A 23,627-nucleotide genomic window follows, 5' to 3' on the forward strand; every position below is an offset into this window, starting at 1 on the left:
GGAGCCCCGAATCCAAATCACAAACCTGCTGGAAAAGCCCGGAGACGCAGCCGCAGGCATAACGAGCGAGAGAGTGAGAGAGCGAGAGAGAGCGAGAGAGCGAGAGAGAGAGAGAGACGGCCGTGATGACTTCCAGTAAGATCGAGATGCCCGGAGAAGTGAAGAGTGACCCCGCGGCTCTGATGGCATCCCTCCAGCTGATGCCCTCCCCGGTGCCCAACCCGGAGATCAAGTTCACCAAGGTCTGTTGCTGCGCACACTGCTCCACTGCTCCACCGCGCCGACCCTCACACACTTTAACTTTGCGCACAGCCGCTCAGTTTCTGTACGCAGATGTTTGATCTCAAACAAAACTTTTTTTTTTTTGGTCAGAAGTGAGCAGAGTTTGCAGTTTGAGTCCGAGCGCGTGTAGATCACGCTGATCCATTTATTTTTTTTACATAAGAAAAAGTTTAAAAAGTGAGTGATCTGACGACTGCACGTCACCTTGTCTGCATCCACGCGCGCTCAGGAGGCGGACTATCATTATTTCACCCTAATCTGTCATTTAAACTTCCAAAACACACGCGATTGAACTGACGCAACATGCGCGTTTAGATACGCACGCGTGACTGTGTGTGTGTGTGTGTGTTTGTTTGTTTGTTTGTTTGTTTGTGTGTTTGTGTGTTTGTGTGTGTGTGTGTGTGTGTGTGAGAGAGAGAGAGAGAGAGAGAGAGACTTGAGGTAATACTGATTTATTTTTCTTTTTTTAAAAAGCTGTTTTCCTCTATTTTTGATTTTCCTCCAGTATGAGTGGAAGGAGTCGATCTTCCCTGCACAGGCCTGGCACCACTATCCAGTGTAATAATTGATGATGTTTGGAGTGTGTGTGCCAGGTGTAATTTCTCATGCTACAAAATATTTGTCCAGCTAATAATAAATTGTGTGTCATAGTTTGACTGTTCGTGCACAAACAGTAAATTGTCAGAATTACTAAATGTTTACAATGAATTGTTTTGTTTTGTTTTTAAAACCCCACCTTATTCTTATTTTATTTTAAATTAATTCCACATTGCGCCTGGAGTGCAGCCCTGCTGCAGACACAGGCCAACATCATGTCAGATTATTGCGTGGGAAGTCAATCAATTGAATATTTTAAAGAGATGTATGCAAAAAAGGAAATACAATTATATTTGTAAAACTGCATCACTTCAAGGCAGCTTTTTAATTTTCCCCTCTCTGGATTATATGTGCTAATGACCTGCAAAGGCCTCAATTTGTTGTAATATCAGGCGTTAGTGTGCAGGGGAAAAAAAAGAACCCAACCAAAAACTTTTTCTGCCTATTTTATTTTAATGACATCAGCGATGAACACACACACTCAGGTTAGTCCAAATAGCAGTCACGTTAGATAATTTGAATCAGATGTGTGTACAGATTATGTAACACAAAGTTGATTTTCTGAATAAATTACTTAAATGCATGAAGTCAAAATGTGTTTTGAGCTTTACAGTTGAGTGTGTGGGTGGGAGAAAGAGGAGCAGAAACAGACTGGAGAAAGAAGAGTGATTCAAAGAACTGATTTATGAAGGAAATCACAGGAAAGATATTATTTATCTGCATCATTGCCTTGATAATACATAGTTAGAAATATATTGCTGCTAAAATGTGACATTTTCTTCAATCTCATTTTATGCCTTTGACCTAATGTGAGTCTATTCTGAACAATGAACATATTTTCTCACATCAAATACCTTGTGCTTTTTACTCTATAGTCAGTCTGGAATATCATTCCCCCCCATGCACACTTTTACAAACTTTTAAGTAAAGTTATGGAATTATTGATTTATGTCCTCTCAGTAATTATTAACAGAATGTATTAGGATTCGGATGGACCCTGCAGCATTCTGTTGCTACTGGTCCTTCATTGGCTGAACAAATGTTTTTATGACTGCAAGATTAAAGAGCATATCTCAGAAAGGGCAGAATAATGATAGCATGGTGGAAGTTCATTCACAGGCATAACTGCTCTGTGTTAACACATATCTTGTGTGTTTTAAGTGCAAAGGGCAGGCTGCTGCTGCGCCGTGAAGACGGTGGTACATATTGCATTGAGTCGCTGTTGCGTTAGAAGCCTTCCACTCCCTCACGGTACACAGTATTAGTTGAAAGGGCGGACACATCGGCGTACAGGAGGAAATTTCGGGAACGACTTGGTGAATTAACCCCCAGGAATTTGGATCATCCAGTCCCTGTTGGTTTGGTGGACATAGGGGGCAGAAGGGCCCTGATTTATGGGCACCCCTGGCGTGGGCTCTCCTCACACCCTGTTCCTGTTCTCCACCCTGCTGACTGCAAGGGAAAGAGCCAGCATTGTTGTCCTTTTCATGTGCTATCCTTTTTAAATTGATGTATATATGTATACATCTTTTCTGAAATTTAAATACAACATTTAGCTTTTTTTAATAAAATGATAATTAAAAAAAAACGTTATTTATTAAGACAAAGTGACTTTTGTTTTGCAATGCAAAGATTACATCAGCTGACCCTGGAAACCGAGATATGACTCGCACAATATCTTGACTTAACATGTCTCCCTATAACAGGCAGGCTTGTGATAAAAAAGGATAATTGCAATCGAGGCTTTGCCCCTTGTCCTTTTTACCGAGTCATGAACTGTTCAACCTTCAATACACGTTGTGAGATTGTCGCAGATTAGATATTGTTCATCTGGTGAGCCGCTCTGCAAAATGTGACTTCTGTTAATGGTTTATCATTAGTTTTAGCTCACTTTCTCTGAGAGGAATTACCATACAGAGGCTGGCCCTTTTCTTTCTATCCCCTACTCCCACATTTCTATTGCTGGACTGCTCCAGCAGCTGGGTTTCAAAATAGAAACAGTCTAAAGGTTGATATGGCCATAAAGGAAACTATGAGTAGATGTGCAATGGCAGCGATTTATTGACGTTCTTCACTTGTGTCAGGAGTGGAGAAGATAGGCTTCGCTTTAGGAGTAATTAAGCAGAACGTTTTCGTGCCTTGCAGGTGAGACATCTGGCTTTTGTGGTTTTTCACACTGTTCAGTGATAATGACTTTTTAAACCAGACACTTGGTGGGACGACTTTAACAAGGAAGGAAATAAACGCACGGCTTTGCTCCTTTAGCTCTGAAAGAACAGTCTATAAAATGTTTTTGTGTGCTGTAAAAAATGCAAGTGAAACACGAGAACATGCTGTGCCTTTTATTTTTGAGTAATACAGCCTGAAAAAAAAAAAAGCAAACATATGACAATGTTATGCAACTAATGTTAATACTTCCACAAGTGAGGACATTTAGTGAAATTACAGGAATGCATATTCAAAATGCACATGTGTTTCTTTTGAATGAAAAAAGTGCCTTAAATTAAAAAAAAAAATCTTTTAAGCATTAGACTTGGGATCAGGTTCAGTGACCTTGTTCACTGTCTGAGTTACAGGTCTCCTAATCTAATCAAGTGTTATAAATTTTCTTAGTTGCTTTGCTCATGGTGGCATTAGTGCACTTTCACCACAGGAAACCTGTGCAGAATCCATCTGCTGAAGACCTGTGTATTTGTACAGCAGTCTATGCAGAGACATCCTCTCAGTTTGGATGAATAAGAGGCTCCATCAATCTGTCACTGATTGAGATAGTACAGATGGAGGCTTGGGGCTCCCTGATGCTAGGTGCTGTCCACTGGGGTGTAAATTATGACCCTGCCTCACTGTGTGGGTTAGTGGCCCTGCTTTGCCAGTGCCTGACCTGCAGTTCTGGAGTTTTTCACTTCAAAACCACCGTCTTACTGTGATCAAGATCAAACGGAGTCAAAGTTAGCGGATACTGTGCAACTAAATGATTTATCACAACGAGCACAGCGAGAACCCCTCCCTCCCTTGTGCGCCTTTGCTTACACAATCTCCTCGTCCGTGCACACATGGCCGCAGTCTCACAGGCACATCTCTTTGATTGTGACAGGGCAAGTGTGCAGTGCCATTAAGGTGTCCGCTGGTGTCAAATGCCTACTTGTGCAGTGAGTGTAAATTATCATCTTAGCAGACACGTCAACATCGTGTCCCCTGTCTCTTAATCACTGTTTAAGGAAGAGCAATGACAGCGAGGTTACCCTGTTAACTTCCCATACCTTCAGTCTGCAGCCCCCTTGACAAGCAATGTGTAAATCCTTACGGTGTCATTATGAAAAACACTTGGCTTCATAAATCTGTAGGAATAGGCTCTTTTTTCCCATGAGCGCAAGACACAGCAGAGACAGAAGTGCCTTTCTTGATGTTTATTTGACTGTGGAAAAGCATGACATTTCTTTATAAATTACTTCCTCTTTTTCTCGAGATCCCATGAGCGAAGCTATGTAAAAACACTCTTTAAACACTCCCTTGACCTGAGATTTAAGGAATGGTTAAGTACACAGGAAACCCTTCAAACCTCAGAGAGTTTAAAAAAGAAAAAGAGAGAGAGAAAGGAGAGGACACTTTGATTTTGGACTTTTGAATTTTAAATATAGTATCTAGATCAGTCTTGCTCATCATGTTTGTAGAATAATCTGAAAGTATATGCTTTTGGTAATGTTAATGTTAATATTAATGTTAATGTTAATGTTAGTCTATTTAAAAATGTACTCACATTTGACTCAGATGTTAAAATATAATAAAAAAGAACAACCAAGCAATAGTTTGTAGTTCCACCTCTCCCTTTTAAATTTTTTTTTTGCTAGTTCCTTTTTTGAAGGTGAAATTTGGTTCTCATATAACTTCGGTGTCAATAGCCTTAACCACTTGCCCACACATGCTGACGAGACAGAGACGTTTGCCAGTCAGTGACAGCGAGGTCGCCCTCGCCAAGCCCGGGAGCGCTGGGTGGCATTGTCTTTGGGTGTGTGACCGACAAACATGACGGCTCCGTGGTGTCAGACCTGTGGAGAGGAGTAGGAGAAAAAAGCACCAGCTGGTCTCAACTTTCACATGCTCTCCGCTCACTTGTAACAGTAGTAATTATAAGACTTTTGAAACCCATCCAGCAACAGAAAGGAAATAGAGGTCCTGTGATAGGGGAGGATATGAAACTTCCTGAGCAGACGAGTGTTGCAGGTGCCCGTAGGATTAGTCTGGCTGAGGAATCTTGGCGTGTTGTGTATAAACACACACGTATAGAGACCCACTTTCTCACACACACACACACACACACACACACACACACACACACACACACACACACACACACACACACACACACACACACACACACACACACACACACACACCCATTGTTACGTTTTCCTTCGGCCGTCAGCATTCGAGCTGTGAGAAGAAGCAAAGAGCCAAACAGATGTTTGGTTGGCTGCAAAGTGTTTTGGCATTTCTTACTTCCCATTGCTGTTCACTCCTAAAAAAAAATAATTATCACAAATATCACGCACAGTTTTGTTAACAAGAAAAACTGTTTTGTTTGAGGCACAGGATGAGGAAATCTTGATTTTAGTTTGGCTTGAAAGTAACTTGTCTGAAAAGATTTAAAATGTGCTATGACATTAATTTTTTATTTTTTTTTGTTAGAGCACATTTGATTACGTCATGTCTCATCTTTTCATTATCCCCAAGGCCGGGCTCTCGCTGAATGATGTGACTGACGACTTTTACAGAAAAGCATGGGAGTTGCTAAATGTTTGCAGCTGCCCTGTGACCCATGCAGAAAGTTTTGACCTGTAAGCTTACCGCTTCGCTCTCGTCCACGTCGGGCTCCTCGATAAGTGTCAGGAAACACACATCCAAGCTTAATGTCAATTTTAATGCTTGTTGAACCTAATGTAGCAGCACAGAAATATTCAGTATGTGAATTTAAAGATTTTTTATTGCCTCCAGTGTAGAAGTACTAGCTCAATTGCAGGAAAACAGAATTGTTCACTTCAAGAGGGAAAGTCCTGAGTCGCAGACTTTCATGAACATGAAATAATCATGTGACGCGATACCAAGAACCCCGCAGGGAATGGGAAAGAAAACACTATTAGTCATTTGAAAATGTGCACCCTTTGCACTTGCTTTTTCATCCATGTGTTCTTTTCCCTTCGTCCAAATGATCCTAAAAGCAATTTTAAGAAACCTTGAGAGTTGATTTACGACCCGGGCCTGTCATCTTAATCAAGTCTCTCAATGGGTCGAGACAAAAGTCTAACACCAGTCCGAGCCCAGTGAGAGGGCAGAGCCAAACGGCGGCTGACAGTTGTCCTTTTCTGGCTGTGATTTAGGTGGGGCCTGCTCCACTGTTCTCCTGCTTCATCCGTTCTCCTTTAGCAGCATCTTGTGAGAGGGGTTACGCCATGCATAAAGCTACCCACGGTCTGCATTCTTGCTCGGACTGTTGAGGCTGTCAGGGGGCTCCTCTGATTTAGGGCGCCCCACTTCAGTGGCCCCTATAAATTTAAAAACTAATTCAGTGCTCTACAGGACTTTTTGTTTTTGTAGCTGGCCCTCTGCTCCTTATCGTTACTGACAATTTTATGAAGTGCTCTTAATGAGTAGCAGATTAAAGGTGGCCTCTGATGGAAGGCGCCTGAGAATACGGGGTTGGTAGAGAGAAACAGTGAGAAGCCACTGTGGCCTTCGTCTGACTCTGCTGAGGCAAATGGGGAATGTTTTTTTTTTGTTTTTTTTTTGGCGGTGACCAGTCGAAAGGAATCGCAGAGGAATGAGACTGTACAGTATTGCTCTGTGGAGTGGTACGCACAGATACTGAACGCCTTAAACATCTGCACGTAAGTTAGTCATACATCCACATTATGAGCCAGTCAGCCGTGGGAATGAGGAGGAGGAGGAGGAGGAGGAGGAGGAGGACGAAGAGAAGGAGGAGGTGGTGGATGGAGGTGGAGGCGGAGGCGGAGAGGGAGCAGAGTGATGTGTTTGCAGTGGCTCCAGCAGTTTTCAGACTCCTTGGCATTTTATACCAGCTCAAAAGTAAACACCGCTAACAGTTTACAGCCAATTAAATAGTACTTAAAGCTCAGCGTTTATGGAGGTAAACACGTTGGAGGGTTCAGGGAGGCGAAGGCCAGAGGGATACTTGAACCCTGCTCTCAGGTTTGCTCTCAGTGCATCTGAACTTCTCTGAAGTTGAAGGACAGTAAGAACGCATGTATACACAGAGAGATCTGTGCCAGCAGATGTTCCCCTTGCACTCTATCGATCAGACAGACTGACAGCCATTGAAAACAGTGTGTGAGAACTAAGTCCGCCTAATGGATCTAAACACGTCAACAAGGAAGAGGACTTAATCTACATGAGATATATTTATGACTTCAAATCACACCTTGCCTTATCATTCCACTTTTCATCCAACATATGACCACATTCCAGTGGAACACCTCTCAACTTTGTTGTGGTTGTGTAAACGTTTGTTCTTTTCTTTTTTTTTTTGTCTTAATAGATTTTGGAAATGTCCTGTTTGGAATGGCAAGGCGGTTGTTTAATGGAAGACTTGCTTTAACGCATCACAGAAACCAAGCACAGCACGTGTTTTATGATCTCGTAAACGAGCAGTGATGTTGTGAAACGTGTGTCTCTGTGCTTGGGGGGTGGGGTGGGGGGTGGTGGTGGTGTCTGATAGGGATTTATCTGCACCCCCACAACTGCCCCACCCCCTTTGTCTGGATGGTGGAGCACTCCCCAGAGAGCAATGCTGAACAGGCAGGAATCTCTGTCCAGATTTCCAGAGATTCTCCCATATCCCTTACACAAGAGTCTGGAGGTGCCGGGCCTGCTGTCTCAGAGCTGTTTTCACCGTCTGTAAAAACACGTATTGAAATGATTTGTGAGAATTCACTAAATATTCCAAACATCTAAGGCTGCGATGAACCTCCCACACAAGCTCATGTTCAGAAAGTACGTTTTTGTTGTGGCAGTATTTTAGTTTCAAAAGCTTTCAAGAGTTCCATTTAAATCACAGGTGGATGAATTTGCATGAATTATTCATTACTGAAATGCTGAACACTTCTTTTTTTTTATTCTGCAGATTTTCATCAACAATGAGTGGCAGGACTCTGTCAGTGGGAAGGTCTTTCCTGTTTACAGCCCAGCTACTGGAGAGCAGATCAGTGAGGTCCAGGAAGCAGACAAGGTAAATAATCCACTCCCTCTCTCAATCAGGGATATCCAGTCAAATTTAAGATATTTACAAATTTGTAGAATTAGTTTTTATAAATAATTTATATAAATTAACAGGTCATCTTTCAATCATAAGGTTGTGGGTTTGACTCCACACCACCCTGGGGACACCTCAACACATGTGGAAGTGTCCTTCGTTATTTGTCCTTCAAGCCACAAACTGTTCCCAGTGGATGGATTAAGTGCCTTGCATGGCAGCCATCACCACTGGAGTAAGTGTGTGGGTGAATGTGATTGACAATGGAAAAGCACTTTAAAAGTGAAATCCATTTAGAGAAATATCCACATTCAGTTTAATATTTGCATAATTTCAACAATTATTATCAGATTACCAGGTTTTAGTATTTTAATGTGTTTTTAATAATAAAAAAAAAATTGAAATTGTTCATTTATTCAATCAAAGTAGGGCAAACTACTCGACAGCAGAAACTATCCAGTAGTTTCAGATGTGCATGTGGAGCAACAAATTGTATTATTCTGCTGGAGAGAAAGACAAATAATGAGTTGAATATTTACTGAAATATTTCATTTTGTAGGCTGATGTTGACAAAGCAGTGCAGGCGGCTCGTCTGGCCTTTTCTCTGGGCTCCGTTTGGCGAAGGATGGATGCATCTGAGAGGGGCCGACTGCTGTCCAAACTGGCTGACCTGATAGAGAGAGACAGCGTCTATCTTGCCGTAAGTAAATTAATTTTCACTCATGAAAACATTTAGATTGGGAAACCGCAGTGGTGTAGTGGCGAGTGTATCAGAATAATTATATCCCGTTTGATTCTGGGCTTGTGGGCTGATCTGTGAGAAGTTAGAATTTTTCCCCTGAGCATGCATTGTTTTTCTCTGGGTACTCCAGTTTCCACTCACAGTTCAAATGGATGTGTATCAGGTGAACTGTCTGTGAATTGACCGCATATGTAGATATGTGACGTACCGGGGTCTACCGTGCCTTTTGGCTCAGTAAGATGGGATCCGTTCCAGCTTCCTGCGACCCTAAGTTGGGCGAATTATTATCAAAGAAGAATGTTTGGATATAATAATGTGGTATTTCTTTAAATGTTAGAAGCTATGTCTTGAACTGGGAATTGAACATACACCATCATTAATGCCAGTGACAGATTTAGAGAAAGAAATTGACTTCACTTTCATTTCCATGGTCTGTGAGAAGAACTCAAACAGGTACAGGGAAAACATGTAAACTCCACACAGAAAGATCTTCAATCCTGGAAATAACCAGGACATACATGTGCAACTCGATTATGTCGAGTATCCTTCTGGTTGTTGGTGGCACGGGGGTTCAGTGGTTAATGCTCTTTCCTCATAGTGAGAAGTTCATGGGCTCAAATCCTGAATAGAGCCTTTTTGTGTGGAGTTTGCATGTTCTCCATGAGTGTGTGTGGGTTATCTCCGGTACTCTCATTTCCCCTCACTGTCCAAAAACATACATATGAGATTAATCGGTGACACTAAATTACACATTTTTTTTATTTTTAAACATCTCAATATTTATGTTCGATGAACAGAAAACAGTTATGGGAGCTTAATGTCCGAAAACAATATTCAACTCTGTTTTAGCTGAGGTGTAATACTCACTACTTTAATTCTGTATCCACTGAATGTGTGTCTGCTTATTAGATTTCTCACTGTTAATCAAAATTCTTCTGTTCTTTTCCACGTTTTATGATGTACTTCAAGGATACTATCGAGCACCTTCAGTTGCCTCTGTGTTGGATAATACAAATATTTGCTTTGTCTTAAACATTACATGTAACTGTAACTGGGAGGCCATATTTGTACTTTAGTGTTATCTTAGTGTCACATTTCACCCGTGGATGCGTGTAAAGGATGGATGGGGTACGGAATTATGCGAGGATCACAAGGTTATATCACATATTTCTCAAACGTCTCCCTCGTCTCTCCTCAGACTATCGAGTCACTGAACAGTGGGAAGCCTTTCCTGCCCACCTTATTTGTGGACCTCCAAGGAACTATAAAGACACTGAGATACTTTGCTGGATATGCAGACAAGCTCCATGGCAGCTCCATACCAATGGGTAAGAGACTTTATTTTCAAAAGATTTACAGCGGAGATTTGGTGATAAACAAGATTTGACATGAGGCAAAAGAAAAATTGAAAAATATAGAAATATGAACACATTTTATCTCAATAAGCAAGTTTGGTTCAAGAGACATTTTGCAATCAACCAATAAGTGTTTCAACAATATTTCAGCTTGAATTTGAACATCAAAGTAAAATATGTTTAGTTTAAAGTAATAAAAGCTGGTAGATTAGGCATTTATTTAGTTGTTTACTCATACAGTAATTATATGCAAAATATTTCAACTATAGTTTTGTAGCACCTTTGTTCAGCAACACTTGTTAAACAATCACTGAGCATGCTGTGATGCTTCTTTGCAGACAGTCAGCCTCTGATTTCCTGCCAAGCATGATGCTACAAGACTCATGAATGACTAAAAACATTAAAGCAGAATTTTGGAAAAAGTCCACAAGCTAAAAGATGGTAAAACCTTCTCATCAGATGTTTTGTACAACAGGTAATAGTTCTCTATAAGCACTGTGATAGTCGGAGTAAGAGAAAGCCAAGTATCAACTCATAAAACCTGTAAAAATATTACAGCACTGCAGGCCTTTGCAGGGCTTCACAGATACAGATTTGTCTTTTTTAGCCATTCTTTTTACATTACTTATTGTCATTTGATCCACTGATTTTTATCTGCTTCAAGACTTTTGGTGCGGTTCGGGCTTTGGCAGAAAAAAAGCGGTGTTTACTCTCAGTAAAGGAAGGTGTCAAATTGATGATCAATCCACACATTTAGTGTCCAGAGGAGGCAGCTGCCAGTATTGCCCCTCTCATCCACTTGAATTGGGGGTGACAGAGGGTGAAGTTGGCTGTCTGGCTCAACAGGAAGTAATAAGAATACGAGAGAGGACATGGGAAACCTCCCGATACCACTGCATTGTCCCTTTCAAAGCTCCTCTTGCACACCGGTGCCAAACTAACCATGGTGACCGTTTTCCCAGAGCTTTGGATGAAGCTTTACTCTACTTGTAGACAAATGAACCAAGTATTTTCTGTATCCTGTGTGATGCAAGTAACCATGTCTGTTTACCTGTCAGGACAAGGTGCAATACTAATACCATCAACAACCCCTTGTCTGGTTATGCTGAGATGATGGTGTTGGATTTATATCTCAGACAGTGTGAAATGACTGGAGTGAGTCATTATGTGAAGCACCTTTGGCTACACAACTTGGTATCATTTACATTGCTTGTTCCAAATTGAAATTTAAGTCATTTGCCGACATCTTACTTGGAAACAAGAGTTCTTTCTGTAAATATTGTGTCTGACAGAGACAAAGATAATTTATTCTGCTCATAATAACAGCATAATAACAGAGGCAACATCTATTCTGAAATTAAAGAACAAGGTTGAAATATGTGAACTTTTACTCCAGTTTGATACTCAGAGTCATGCTTTTACTGCTTCTCATTGAAAGTGATTATTTAGCTTGTCATCTACCCTGATCACTACAATCCAAAGGCAACATTAGGCAATCATCAGCTGACCACTGGCCATTGTTACAAAACAATTTCATACACACATTTCTCAATATGAATTGTTTTTGTACAGAATGAACAAGCATGGTACACCCACAGGAAGTACCTCCTTTTACTCAAGTAATGCAAGAGGAATGAACAAACCTTTCCAGCAAAACACCCATCTCTGTGACCTAAAACAGTTACACACATGCCTGTGCTGTTGGGGGCTCGAAAGGAAATGTAATCTTTCACAAGGGTTTGGGAATCAGGAATGTTGCATGTGGATTCATTTACAAATTAACATGTTAAGTCAACACGCCAAGGGTGTCAGGTGGTGACATACTTTGTGTGTTGGAGTTACTTTTCAAGTCTTTTGAACAAATGCAACTGATAAACAACTGACTTTCTCACCTTTGCGTGTGTGCGTGTGTGCGTGTGTGCGTGTGTGTGTGTGTGTGTGTGTGTGTGTGTGTGTGTGTGTGTGTGTGTGTGTGTGTGTGTGTGTGTGTGTGTGTGTGCGCGTGTACGTGTGTGTGTGTGCGCGTGTACGTGTGTGTGTGTGCGTGTGCACTCTTCCACAGATGGAGAGTATCTGACGTTTACCAGATATGAGCCCATTGGAGTTTGTGGACAAATTATCCCTGTGAGTACAACTGTCCATGCAATTGGCATGCGCACTGGATGCAAGTAGACAGAGAAGTGTGAAAAAACTGATATGGGTGTTCTGGCTTAGGTCTAAAAATATAATTTGGATTGGTAATTGTGGCCTGCTTATTGAATTACATTCTGCATTTCCAGTAATTCCCTGACAGTCATTGTTTATATGAGCAAACTGTTGGTGAGCCCCAGAATGTGACGATGCCAGTGAGTTTGAGTAATGTGGAACAAGAAGTGAGAAGAGTGAGCAGAGAGATTAAACGTGGTGGGTTTGAGAAAGAATTAGAAGATCAAGGAGAAAGAGACTCTGTTGATTGTGCAAGAGTGCAGAAAGCGTGTGGTTCTGTGTTGAGCCCCATGGGCTCCTGTGCAGAGCAGAAATAACACAGGTCTATGTGTTGTACAGTGATATGGGTCTATTGCACATGTGTTGCAATTTCCCTACTTTCCCAGAATGCTGTGGGAAGAGAAAATACTGTAGAAGTGCCGAGAACATTTTCTCACTTGACTATGTTTAGACAGAGTGAAAATGAGAGTAAGTGACTTTCGAGCGATGAGTTATTGAACTTGACTTGTGACCACCCAGTGTGTCAGATGCGTGATGTCTTCTTCTGCCTGTGTGTGTGTGTGTGTGTGTGTGTGTGTGTGTGTGTGTGTGTGTGTGTGTGTGTGTGTGGTGTGTGTGTGTGTGTGTGTGTGTGTGTGTGTGTGTGTGTGTGTGTGTGTGTGTGTGTGTGTGTGTGTGTGTGTGTATAGTGGAACTTCCCTCTGATGATGACGGCGTGGAAGCTGGGTCCAGCGCTCGCATGTGGAAACACTGTTGTCCTGAAGCCTGCTGAGCAGACGCCCCTCACCTGCCTCTACATAGCAGCTCTCATCAAGGAGGTAAACTAAAGAATCATTCTGCCAACTGCCAACGATTGGACTTAGGACACGTGTACTCAGCTCATTTAATCAAGTCACTTGCAGGTTTCTTTTTGCCAAGAACTCAGTGTTCACTGTGAATCTGGCCAACGCTTTATTTGAACTTTATAATGCAACCAAAAACTACTCTTGTTCATCAACTGAAACATTGCGACAGCGAGAATTGAAACATTGCGACAGCGAGAATAAGACAACCAAAACCACTTTAAAATATGTCATCATCAAAAAGTAATTAATAAATGTATGCCCTAGTCAAATTGCCTGGCTGATATTAGATGTCTCATGCCCTTATAAACAAATTCTTTAAAACATGTCAAAGTGGCTCGACTGCAATGAATCACTGTTGTGACTGTCGGCTTTAGCAATGAAGTTGCTCTCACTGTTGTTATTGCACATGTCAGCTAAGCCATATCCAGTATATTGTCTTGAGAACGCTAGAAATACAATAGTAGTTTTCACTTTGGCAAATAACTGGCTGCAGAGCTGTTGTGCTGCATTTAACCATCATTATATACATTGATGTGTAAATTATGTCAGGTAATACCAGATAGCAATTTGTCTGAATTGATAAAAAAAAAAAAATAGACATGTTGATAAGAGCATGGGGGACCACGTCTCTGTATAGCACTTCATTAAAATGAAATCCATTTCTACACATCAATTTGTATTGAAATTAATAATTCCTTTGTTTCTACTGGGTATGGTGATGATATGCAAATACATATGTAGCCAGAAAGACAGTAAGCAGCCTTGGACTAATGTGCATTGTTCTGTTTCTCTCAATTCTTTCAACAGCCCAGGGATTCAACATTAGCAGTATGTTAGTGATAGTAGAAACCTACCTTATTATCACACTGAGCACCACAGTTTAATTACTTAGACACTTGACAAATGTAGTAAGTACAGGGAAATTTCTTCTGGGGAAGTTCAGCTTGATTGAAAAATAATAATAATACTGCATTTCATATGTGACATTAATATGATTCATCCACAGCTTGTTAAGTGGCAATAATCAACCCGAAGTATGTGAATGATTTCTGGTGCTGTGTTCACAACACCACGTGAATGTAGTACAGCATCAACATTGAATCAATTTTAAAGTGTATGTTATATGATAAATTATAAAAAAAAAGTGAATCAGCAAAATAATTCACGGTTTTCACTTGTAACTTGAATGAAAATGGTCAGACATGCAAAACAGGCATCTGTGTGCCAGTCCGTTGTGGTGTAGTTAGTCAGTGCAGCTGTGTACCATGGAGGTAAACACATGAGTAAGTCAAGCATGACAGGAACGAAGAAGTATTACACGGTATCATAATGAAGCCAAATAAAGTTTCACAAATGTGAGTGTCCACATCCTTTGTGTTCTTCCCCTTTCCTCTCTGGCCTCGTCTCTTTCTGGAGAAGATCTGTCTGCTGCTGCCTTCTTCTTTTTGATGTTCTCTGCTTGTAGGGAGGTTGGGTTGGGTCTGGATTCCCCCACACTGCCTGTGGTTTTGCTTGGCTCTGCTGTCATCTCCGCTAAAGCTTGTTTCCTCTCATATTGTTTTGACAGGCCGGGTTTCCACCGGGAGTCATCAATATTTTGCCAGGATTTGGGCCAACAGCAGGCGCTGCAATTGCTTCGCACATGGGCATAGACAAAGTGGCTTTCACGGGATCGACTGAGGTACGTTTCTCTCTCCATTCAGCAGTGGTCGACTGCTTACTGTTGTCAGTAAACACAAGTGACACAGTGACCAACATGTGCTGCGCATAAGAGCAATGCTGGGCAATTTGGGGCTGTTGTGTGCCTGTTACTCAAGTTTAAATGACAAACAAATGGTATTTTACTTAAGCTGCATACCCTGTCATTACTCCACATGACAGGGCTCTGATTTTATCTCATACATATGCACATACTTGTGCTGTCAAGTGTTTACACATAAGTCTCTTTAAAAACATTGCCTTTCCTTCTTTTCCACGCAGATGTTCCTGTTGTAATAATGTATGCCCACTAAGCCTTTCCTTTAACTTGCTATGGGCAGAGTCAGGATACCAGCTTGTACCTCTGCAACACAGGGAAGTGGTTAATGAGAAGCTAAAGGACATACCATGTTATGAGTTGAATGTTGTGGCCTGAATGCATCCCTGAGGCTGGAGGCAACAGCCTGAATCCCTGCCAGATCCGTATTTTTACAGATAATTTGTCTATTGTACAGATAATTTGTCTATTGTCTGAATGGCTGCTCTGTTAAAACCATTTGCATTTGTACTACTTCTAATGTTGAATTCAGATTTATATTACTGTTATATTAACCCTAAATAAGCCAGCCTTACTGTATGTCGGGAATGGATCTGGCTCATTTGGCACATCAGGTCATTATCCAACCCCTCCTTGTGGAAGACATTGAACGTCATGTTCCTCTTAATGATTTATGAGCACCTTTGCACGACAGGTGTGTGTGTGAATGGGTGAATGTGACTGATCATGAACAGAGATTAGATGTAGTTGACAAGTGAAAAAGAACACTATCAATGTCCCTTGACCATTATTCTCCATCCATCCATCCATCCATCCATCCATCCATCCATCCATCCATCCATCCAGCTAACTTATTGAGATGAACTGATTGCATTTTACTATGACGGATGCCGTCTGTGGTCCACAAGTCACTAGTTACTCAGGTCTGATATGAATCAACACGAATGCGAATTACAACATGCCTGAAACATTGACCTTCATATTTATTTCACACCCCTTTATATTCCCATTCTAATATTGTGTTCATGATTTCTCATTATAGTACAAGATAAATGTTTGCTCCTCCTTTTACATGCAGCACACTAGCTTACATAAATGCACCTTCTAACATCAACATCTTCTTTCTTTTATCATCTCGTCCTGATTGAACATTTCCTTTGTAAGTAGCCCAAGTCTTCTTTTTACTAGTTTTCCTGTTGTTTCATGTGATCTGGAGTCAATTACTGGGAGATTGAAGCCGTGTTGTCAGAGACTGCTGATGCCCAGACAGTGAGTCATTGCACTGTAGTAGCAATGATGAGTTCCTTGCAACCGCGGCATCTCCTCGCAGGGTAGAAGGTGGAGGAGAAGCTACAGGTGGATTGCAGGACCACAACTCATCCTCTTTCTGACTCACATGTCTCCAACGCCACGCAAAGGAGTCCAGCAGCCCAGCGTGTTTCCTGTATCCCTCAACAAACACACGCTAACCTCCCTCTAGTCAGCCACTTTGTGTTTCTGATCAAAGACAGACAAAACATACCAGCAAAAAAGAAACAAAGCCAAGTATAATGCTGTTTTTAGACTGCATAGTGCTGGTGACTTTTCTTTTTTTATATACAAGTTTTGTATCTGTGGTGAATCTGACACTGGATAAAATGATGAGACAAGATGAGTCTTTGCCACGTTGGAGCTCAGGGGTTTTCTGTAGTTGGACACTAGAACGTATTTTTCCACTTTATCTTGATGATTTCAATGGAAAATAAGACAGGCTGTATGAGTAACAGGAAGAAGACTTGTTTTAGGTGTAGGGGTGAAAGGGAGGCATGTGGAGTTTCTCAGGATTGTCTCTCTCTTGTTAATGCACTTTCACACCAATTGTAAAAAAAAACATCAGCTCATTCGCTTCCTCTAAGTAGTAAATGGGTCGCATATTGTATTTTGCTTCCTGTGCAGATTTCTCCTGTATTTTTGCATGCTTGTGCATATTGTACTGTACCCATTGCCATCTGGGACTGAGTCCTGCAGTGTTGAAGAAATACTCTGACATTTTGGGAAAAACACATATTTTCTTTCTTTTGAAGAGTTATTAAAGAAGATCGATGCCATGCTCATGTCTGTACACAGTTTGACACTAAAAAGTAGAAACAGGGCAAACAGTTGTCTGGCACTTTCCAGTGGTAACAAAACACGACACTTAGCACTTTTTTTTAATTTAGTTTACATATTGAATCAATCAGTTCAAACGCCATTTATGGGTTTGTTTTTACATTGTCTTGTGTTGTCTTTAATTGTTTGTCTTGATGGCCCTTTGTCTTACTTGAAGCAGTTGGCGTTTGCTGTGTTATTGGAATGGAAAAATATGCAAGATCCTAATTAGGTAGCTTTTGAAGTGTGGATTAAGGGATTGTTTACCTTTTATTAAAAAAATAAATAAAAAAAAAGGCTGCAAAAGTCACATACATGCTGATATCTCAACATGTCATAACTATGTTTTTGAATAAACAACTTCTCAACTAATTCCTTACAATTTCATGTTAGTGCTTTTGCATCCAATAACTTTGATCTGTAACACTTAAAATTCTGTAAAAATTAAATCGCGTATTATATGATTTTTCTATTTATTGAAGGGAATCAAGATGAAATTCCAAAGTTACCAAATATGGTCTCTTGCCTGATAAAGAGGTTAAGGTTGACTCTGTAGAGATATACATATTTTACCAAATCTCTTATTAAGGAATGTTATTCCTGAATGTATCTTATAATGTTCTTCAATTTGGTTATATGATATCATCTCACTCGATAAGAAGTGAAAAGGAAGTATGGAGATTAGGAAGATAAAAGATAACTCCAGTAAATCCCTTGTCTTCTTCCATATCAACACATCAGACCTGTTTCATAGCAAACAGCCTGTCTCACAGCGTTTTAGTTCGCAGGACACCGCCCACACACCTTGTGGTTGCCTCTTCCTGCCCTTCACTGTGTATCGGAGGCTGTTCCCAGCTGAAACATCAGTTTGTTTTCCTGTCGCTGTCTCCAAAGCCCTGTAATAGATATTCATTCTGTGTGTTTGCAGAACTCATGTTTCAGCTTGCGGACCAGTGCATTCCTTGTTTGGACCTAACCAGCCCCTTAAAGATATTTAATGGCTCCAGCTGATTTAGTGATCTGGCTCTGTGCCCGTATCTCTATGAGTAAACCAAAGATCTGTTTCCTCTGCTAGGTCGGAAAGCTGATCCAAGAGGCAGCTGGGAAGAGTAACCTAAAGAGAGTGACGCTGGAGCTGGGAGGAAAAAATCCCAACATCATATTTGCGGATGCTGATAGTAAGTTTTCATAAGATGTTGTCATTATTGCATTGTTGAATTCTGACCCTCACCAGGTGGTCACTACTTTTTTTAGTTATGTGTTTCACTCTTTGGACCTTTGACTTGTAGATACAGAGTGAGTATCCTAAAATGTTCAGGAGGACGTTGGTGCTCCGAAAGCCTCGGGATGGATGGGTTTCATATGCATTCTAAGTGTCTGACAAAACTGGGGGTGTCGAGGTTTTCAAATGCTTTCAGCAGCCGTGAAAGGGGCTCACTTAGGCCTGTAAATCAGCAGAATGGACCCTGACTCAGTCGGGTGCTTCAGCCGAGACCCATAAATCACAGGGGTCCGTTAACCCTTTGTGCACAACAGCAGGGTCCTGTCTCCCAGGTGTCAGGTATCAGATTTGCACATGCGAGCACCAATAACACCGCGCACATCTTTCCCCAGCCAGATTGAGTTTTTATACGTGGCGAATTATATTCACATTGGGATCTCAGTTGACTTTAAAAACACCATTTATGGCTTGTCCTACTTTAAAAGAAGCCACACGGTTATAATATGACGTTCATGTTGCAGTTTCTTGTTTGAAACAAGCATTTTCATCCAGCTTTGACTCACTACAGACTTTTTTGTGTTTGCTCAGTGGATCTAGCTGTAGAACAGGCCCATCAGGGCGTGTTTTTCAACGCAGGCCAGTGCTGCACAGCAGGCTCTCGCATCTACGTGGAGGAGCCCATTTATGAGGAGTTTGTTAGGAGAAGTGTGGAGAGAGCCAAGAGGAGGATAGTTGGCAGCCCCTTCGACCCCACGACTGAGCAGGGTCCACAGGTGAGCTGAGCATTCCTTCACTGGTGCTGTTGTATGTCTTTTTTTAAACCTTCTTTCACTTTTGTTCTGACTAACTCTCTGTTTCGTCTGTTCTGCTTTTTCCCCGCCACAGATAAGCCAAGAGCAGCAGACTCGTGTGCTGGAGTTCATCCAGAGTGGCATCAGTGAAGGAGCAAAGCTGGAGTGTGGAGGCAAAGCTCTGGGCCTGAAAGGGTTCTTCATTGAACCCACAGTTTTTTCCAATGTGAGAGATGACATGCGCATCGCCAGAGAGGAGGTATTAAGAATAATTCCATAAAGATTTAACCTTTGTGTTTGCAACTTGGATAAACGGAGTTCAGTGGACAGCTGGATTGTTTGATCTTAATACATGTGTGAAAGGCAGTAGGGGAAGAAATATCAGGGTTCGTCTACTAAGTTAATATCACACTAAAATACTCCATACAGGGCAAAATCCAAGCTTTTAGAAAAATATAACAAAAGTAACAACGAGATCAGTGTTGCTGCTGGCTTATGTGGCGAGCATTTACAGTAATGATACATGCAGTATTTTTACCACTTCAGAAGTATCAACACGCATAAGCATGATCCATAATATTTCCCAGTTCACCCACATTTACATTCATTCTCTCGAACACAAATGGTGACCGTTTTAATGTTGGTCGCTTACCCCTCATGTGCAGATAGGGATCAAAATGTTATTGTTGATTTAGCTCATTTTATTTTCTTTCTCTGCTGGGAGCTCTCATCTTTAAGTATGTCCTCTTTTAATTGTTGAATTTATGGTTTGTCAAACCCAAAACTAACACTATCACAAAATGTAAGATATACATGAAAGAGAATGAAGTACTTGCGAGCAACTCTTGAATAGATGCATCCATTTAATGTTCCACCAACAATTTTCATGATGCTGATTGCATCTCTTTGCAGATTTTTGGACCTGTCCAGCAGATCATGAAGTTTAAAACCATCGAGGAGGTTATTGAAAGAGCCAACAACACAGAATATGGTTTGGTTGCTGCTGTGTTCACCAATGACATCAACAAAGCCATAACCATCTCCACAGCCATGCAGGCTGGCACTGTCTGGTGAGTCCCTCCTGCTCTGTTTCTTTGGCTGTATTCACTAATTTCTTCCATCTGGGATGTATCAACCGTTTCTGTCTGTCATGCAGAAACAGCAAAACTGGCAACGTGCCACTTTTCTATCATTACATAAGCCACAAACAAATGCTTTCCTTCCTTCTTTCAGCTTTTATTTAATCACAGCTCAGACATTCGAGATGTTGAAATATCAAAAATGCAATGTGCCCATACAATACAACAATTCAAACCATGAACTGTAAATGTAAACGGACACCCTCGTTTTTATAATTTGTATAAATGAAATGGTCATAAAATGTTTCTTGTTGAGTTTGCTCTAAATTGTTTTGTTTCCTTTGTAATTACCCACAGATGGTTATGAGTAGGAGTCGAAGTATAGCTAACATAAAGCGTCTGCCAGAAATGTTTCACCACTTGTCAGACTTGACCACGGCCTTGTAGCGAGATGAGGAAACATTTCTCTACATTGTCCTTCATCGTAAATGCTGCATGAATCCCCCATATTGAGCTTTTTACATCTTTACGTAAAGAAAACATGCAAATAATCTGGATTGAAAGCATGTTGTTGAAACTCATCAGGGTGCACACTTTGTGTTCGTTTTGGAAACTATCTCTCTGCTCTTCTTCAGTAAAAGGTCAAGTGTGATTTCCCATTGGGGTTTGTGAGGTAAACCCCTCTCCCGTCTTTCAATAAATTATCTGAAGTGCACTGAGAGATCAAATCTATCTCTGCTGAATGGCGATGAAAGCTAATTCAACCGCAGACAAAACTAATCAAATAAATGTATTTTAATATCTAAATTAAGCAGAGGTGTGACTTCTCATGCGCCGAGAATCAAATTCTTGCGGTTAACTGTTAACTTGCATGTTTGTCTCACAGTGAGGAGAATATTTTGGTTGAGTACCATGTTTCTCGTTTTGCTTAGCAAAATTGCTTCTGACTTGCATTTGCAAAATTGCATTTCCTTGTCGATTTCAAATTCAAGCCATAACGGACAATGTTGACAGGAGCTAGTTAGTGGCTTGTACCTTTATTATGATTTTGCATTTTACTTTGTCCACATCATATTACTATTCATTTTGTCAAACTGAAAACTGAAGTTATAATTAAATTGTAAAGCTTTATATTTTGGTGAGATTATAATTTTTTTTTTTTACACTGTATTTAATGGCCATTGGTCTGAACTCTTGAATATCCCTGCCAGAATGAGAAAAAAAGAAAAGTGGGAAATGTGAGGGAGGTTGTGATGGGCAGCAGTGTAAAAACCAATGAAGATACTATTTTACTGAGATGAGAGTTTTTTCATTTATCAAAAAACTGCTTTCTTCAACTTACTTTAAACATTCAGAAAACTTTGGACATCAAATGGGAACATGTGATGTTTCTTGTGAATGATACAAAGATGACTGCAAGTTAAAAGAATAAGAAATCTACATTGTTAAAAATTATTAAAATAAACCCCACCCATAATATCCCCTTGCTTTCATTCCCCGCCGCACCCCGATCTCAGTCGTCAGAAAGTTCCTACCTTCTACTTTTATCAGAAATCACACCTTGTAAATGGCCATATTTACTCATTTTTTACTAATGATAAGGCATACTGTAAGAGAGTTCAAAATCTTTACACCATTTTAATTGGCGCTGAAATTCACCCAATTTCCTCACCTCATCATGTTTTTTCGTTCTGTTCTCAAACAGTTTAATATGTTGTTAACAGCACTCTTTCACAAGTTCTTTCCCAGGCACTTTCAGCTAGTAAATTCACAAATATACAACCTGTCAACGGTCAGCTGTATTTGCTAAACAGTAACATAACAATATTTTCAGCTTCAGAGGGTTTCAGAAATTGCAGAATATGCTGACAATATGTTTCCTCATCAGTCCTCCCGAAAATAGCTTTGGACAAAATTGTGCAAGTTTAAAAAAAAAAAAAATTTCAAACCACAGGACTCGAATGCATGAGAGTGATCGATGTCTTGTTTATTTCCCAGGATAAACTGCTTCAACGCAATGAGCTCACAGTGTCCATTTGGAGGATATAAAATGTCTGGCAATGGTCGTGAATTGTGAGTATGACTTGGTCGACTGCCTGCTGAGAATACACAAATTAGCTACGATATCACTAATACTGACGTTGTGTTTTGAAAGACTGCTTTCCAAAATTGCTTAACATCACATAAATCCTATTCATGGAGGATATTGCAATTTTTCTACTCTGAGCCACCAGCAGTGTATGTGCTATGATTCAATGTGGCTCTCAGTGTCTTTAGTTACCACGAAATGAGCAGTTTGGTTACTATTTCCTGTTTCAGGGGAGAAAATGGACTGAAGGAGTACGCAGAGGTGAAGACCATCACCATGAAGATGGTCGCTAAGAACTCTTAAGGCAGCCACATGTTTTCTGGAGAAAAACGGTCTCCTCCTCATCACTGACTCACCTCTTGTCAGTCCGTCCACGGTGGCGAACCACAACAACCATTGAATCTAGTTATCTGCATGGTAACTACAGGCTGTATCCACCCGCTGCCTCCAGTCCCTCCGTCAGCCCGGACAGTCTCTGTCCAGCCATCTCCACCTCGCCTTGAACATGTGGACTTTCTCTAGCCTCTACTGACAACCACTGAACTCTCCCCATACTGTATACCTCCTTCACTAACTACACTAAAGCACTCATAGAGACGATGGGGGAGGCTGCTCAGACTGCAATGCCAACTGATAACCATGCCAACCGCTACACCCGGATCCTCACCATAAACCCCCCCCCCCCCCCCCCCTCGAATGCTGGATGCTCAGAGACTCAGTCACCGCACTTGTAATCAACTCTTTACTAGCAACTTGTCATGTGTTGGGAGGCAGTTTTCTTTTTTCTTTCTTTTTTTTTTTTTAACTTCGTACTGTGCGGTGTGATCCTCAAAACCTCATGTTGTTGTCTTGGTAGAATTTATGCGAGCATGTCAGCTCATTCAAGACCACTGAAGTTGTCCGTCTCAGACATGAATGGATGAAATGTTAATTCACAATTAAAATCAATTTCTAATTTTCTTTGTTCATATTCTAGCTCATATGACTTAACACTGTATGTCAACCTTTGACTGATGTAAACGTGAAAGATTTTAACCTCTTAAAAGCATTTTACTCTCACCTGCTAAAAGAGGGGTAGATGTATTTTAAACTTTATGTAACTGATTTTCATTGATGTCCATCTATGTTTATGTTTATACAATCATATGCTATAAATTTATAAAATGACCATAGTGGGTCTTTTTTTTTTGTAAAAACCTTTTTTTCTGGAAAACATCAAGTATTGATTGTGTTATCAAACAATTAAATCCAGCTGTCTTTAAGCAACATGCAT

At 40.8% G+C, this 23,627-nt stretch overlaps 1 protein-coding gene across 1 annotated transcript; it reads left to right on the forward strand.

Moving 5' to 3' along the window:
- On the forward strand, nucleotides 1-23,618 carry aldh1a2 (aldehyde dehydrogenase 1 family, member A2). Its single transcript, XM_080458742.1, has 13 exons — nucleotides 1-242; nucleotides 8,015-8,119; nucleotides 8,703-8,843; nucleotides 10,084-10,213; nucleotides 12,303-12,364; nucleotides 13,135-13,263; nucleotides 14,858-14,971; nucleotides 18,249-18,351; nucleotides 18,984-19,168; nucleotides 19,281-19,445; nucleotides 20,099-20,256; nucleotides 22,264-22,338; nucleotides 22,585-23,618. The coding sequence occupies exons 1-13, from the start codon at nucleotides 126-128 to the stop codon at nucleotides 22,655-22,657; spliced, it is 1,557 nt and encodes a 518-aa protein (XP_080314868.1). The 5' UTR covers nucleotides 1-125; the 3' UTR covers nucleotides 22,658-23,618.
- The last annotated feature ends 9 nt before the right edge of the window (nucleotides 23,619-23,627 follow it).

Source organism: Lipophrys pholis (assembly GCF_963383615.2).
Source record: "Lipophrys pholis genome assembly, chromosome: 2".
Lineage (NCBI taxonomy): Eukaryota > Metazoa > Chordata > Actinopteri > Blenniiformes > Blenniidae > Lipophrys > Lipophrys pholis.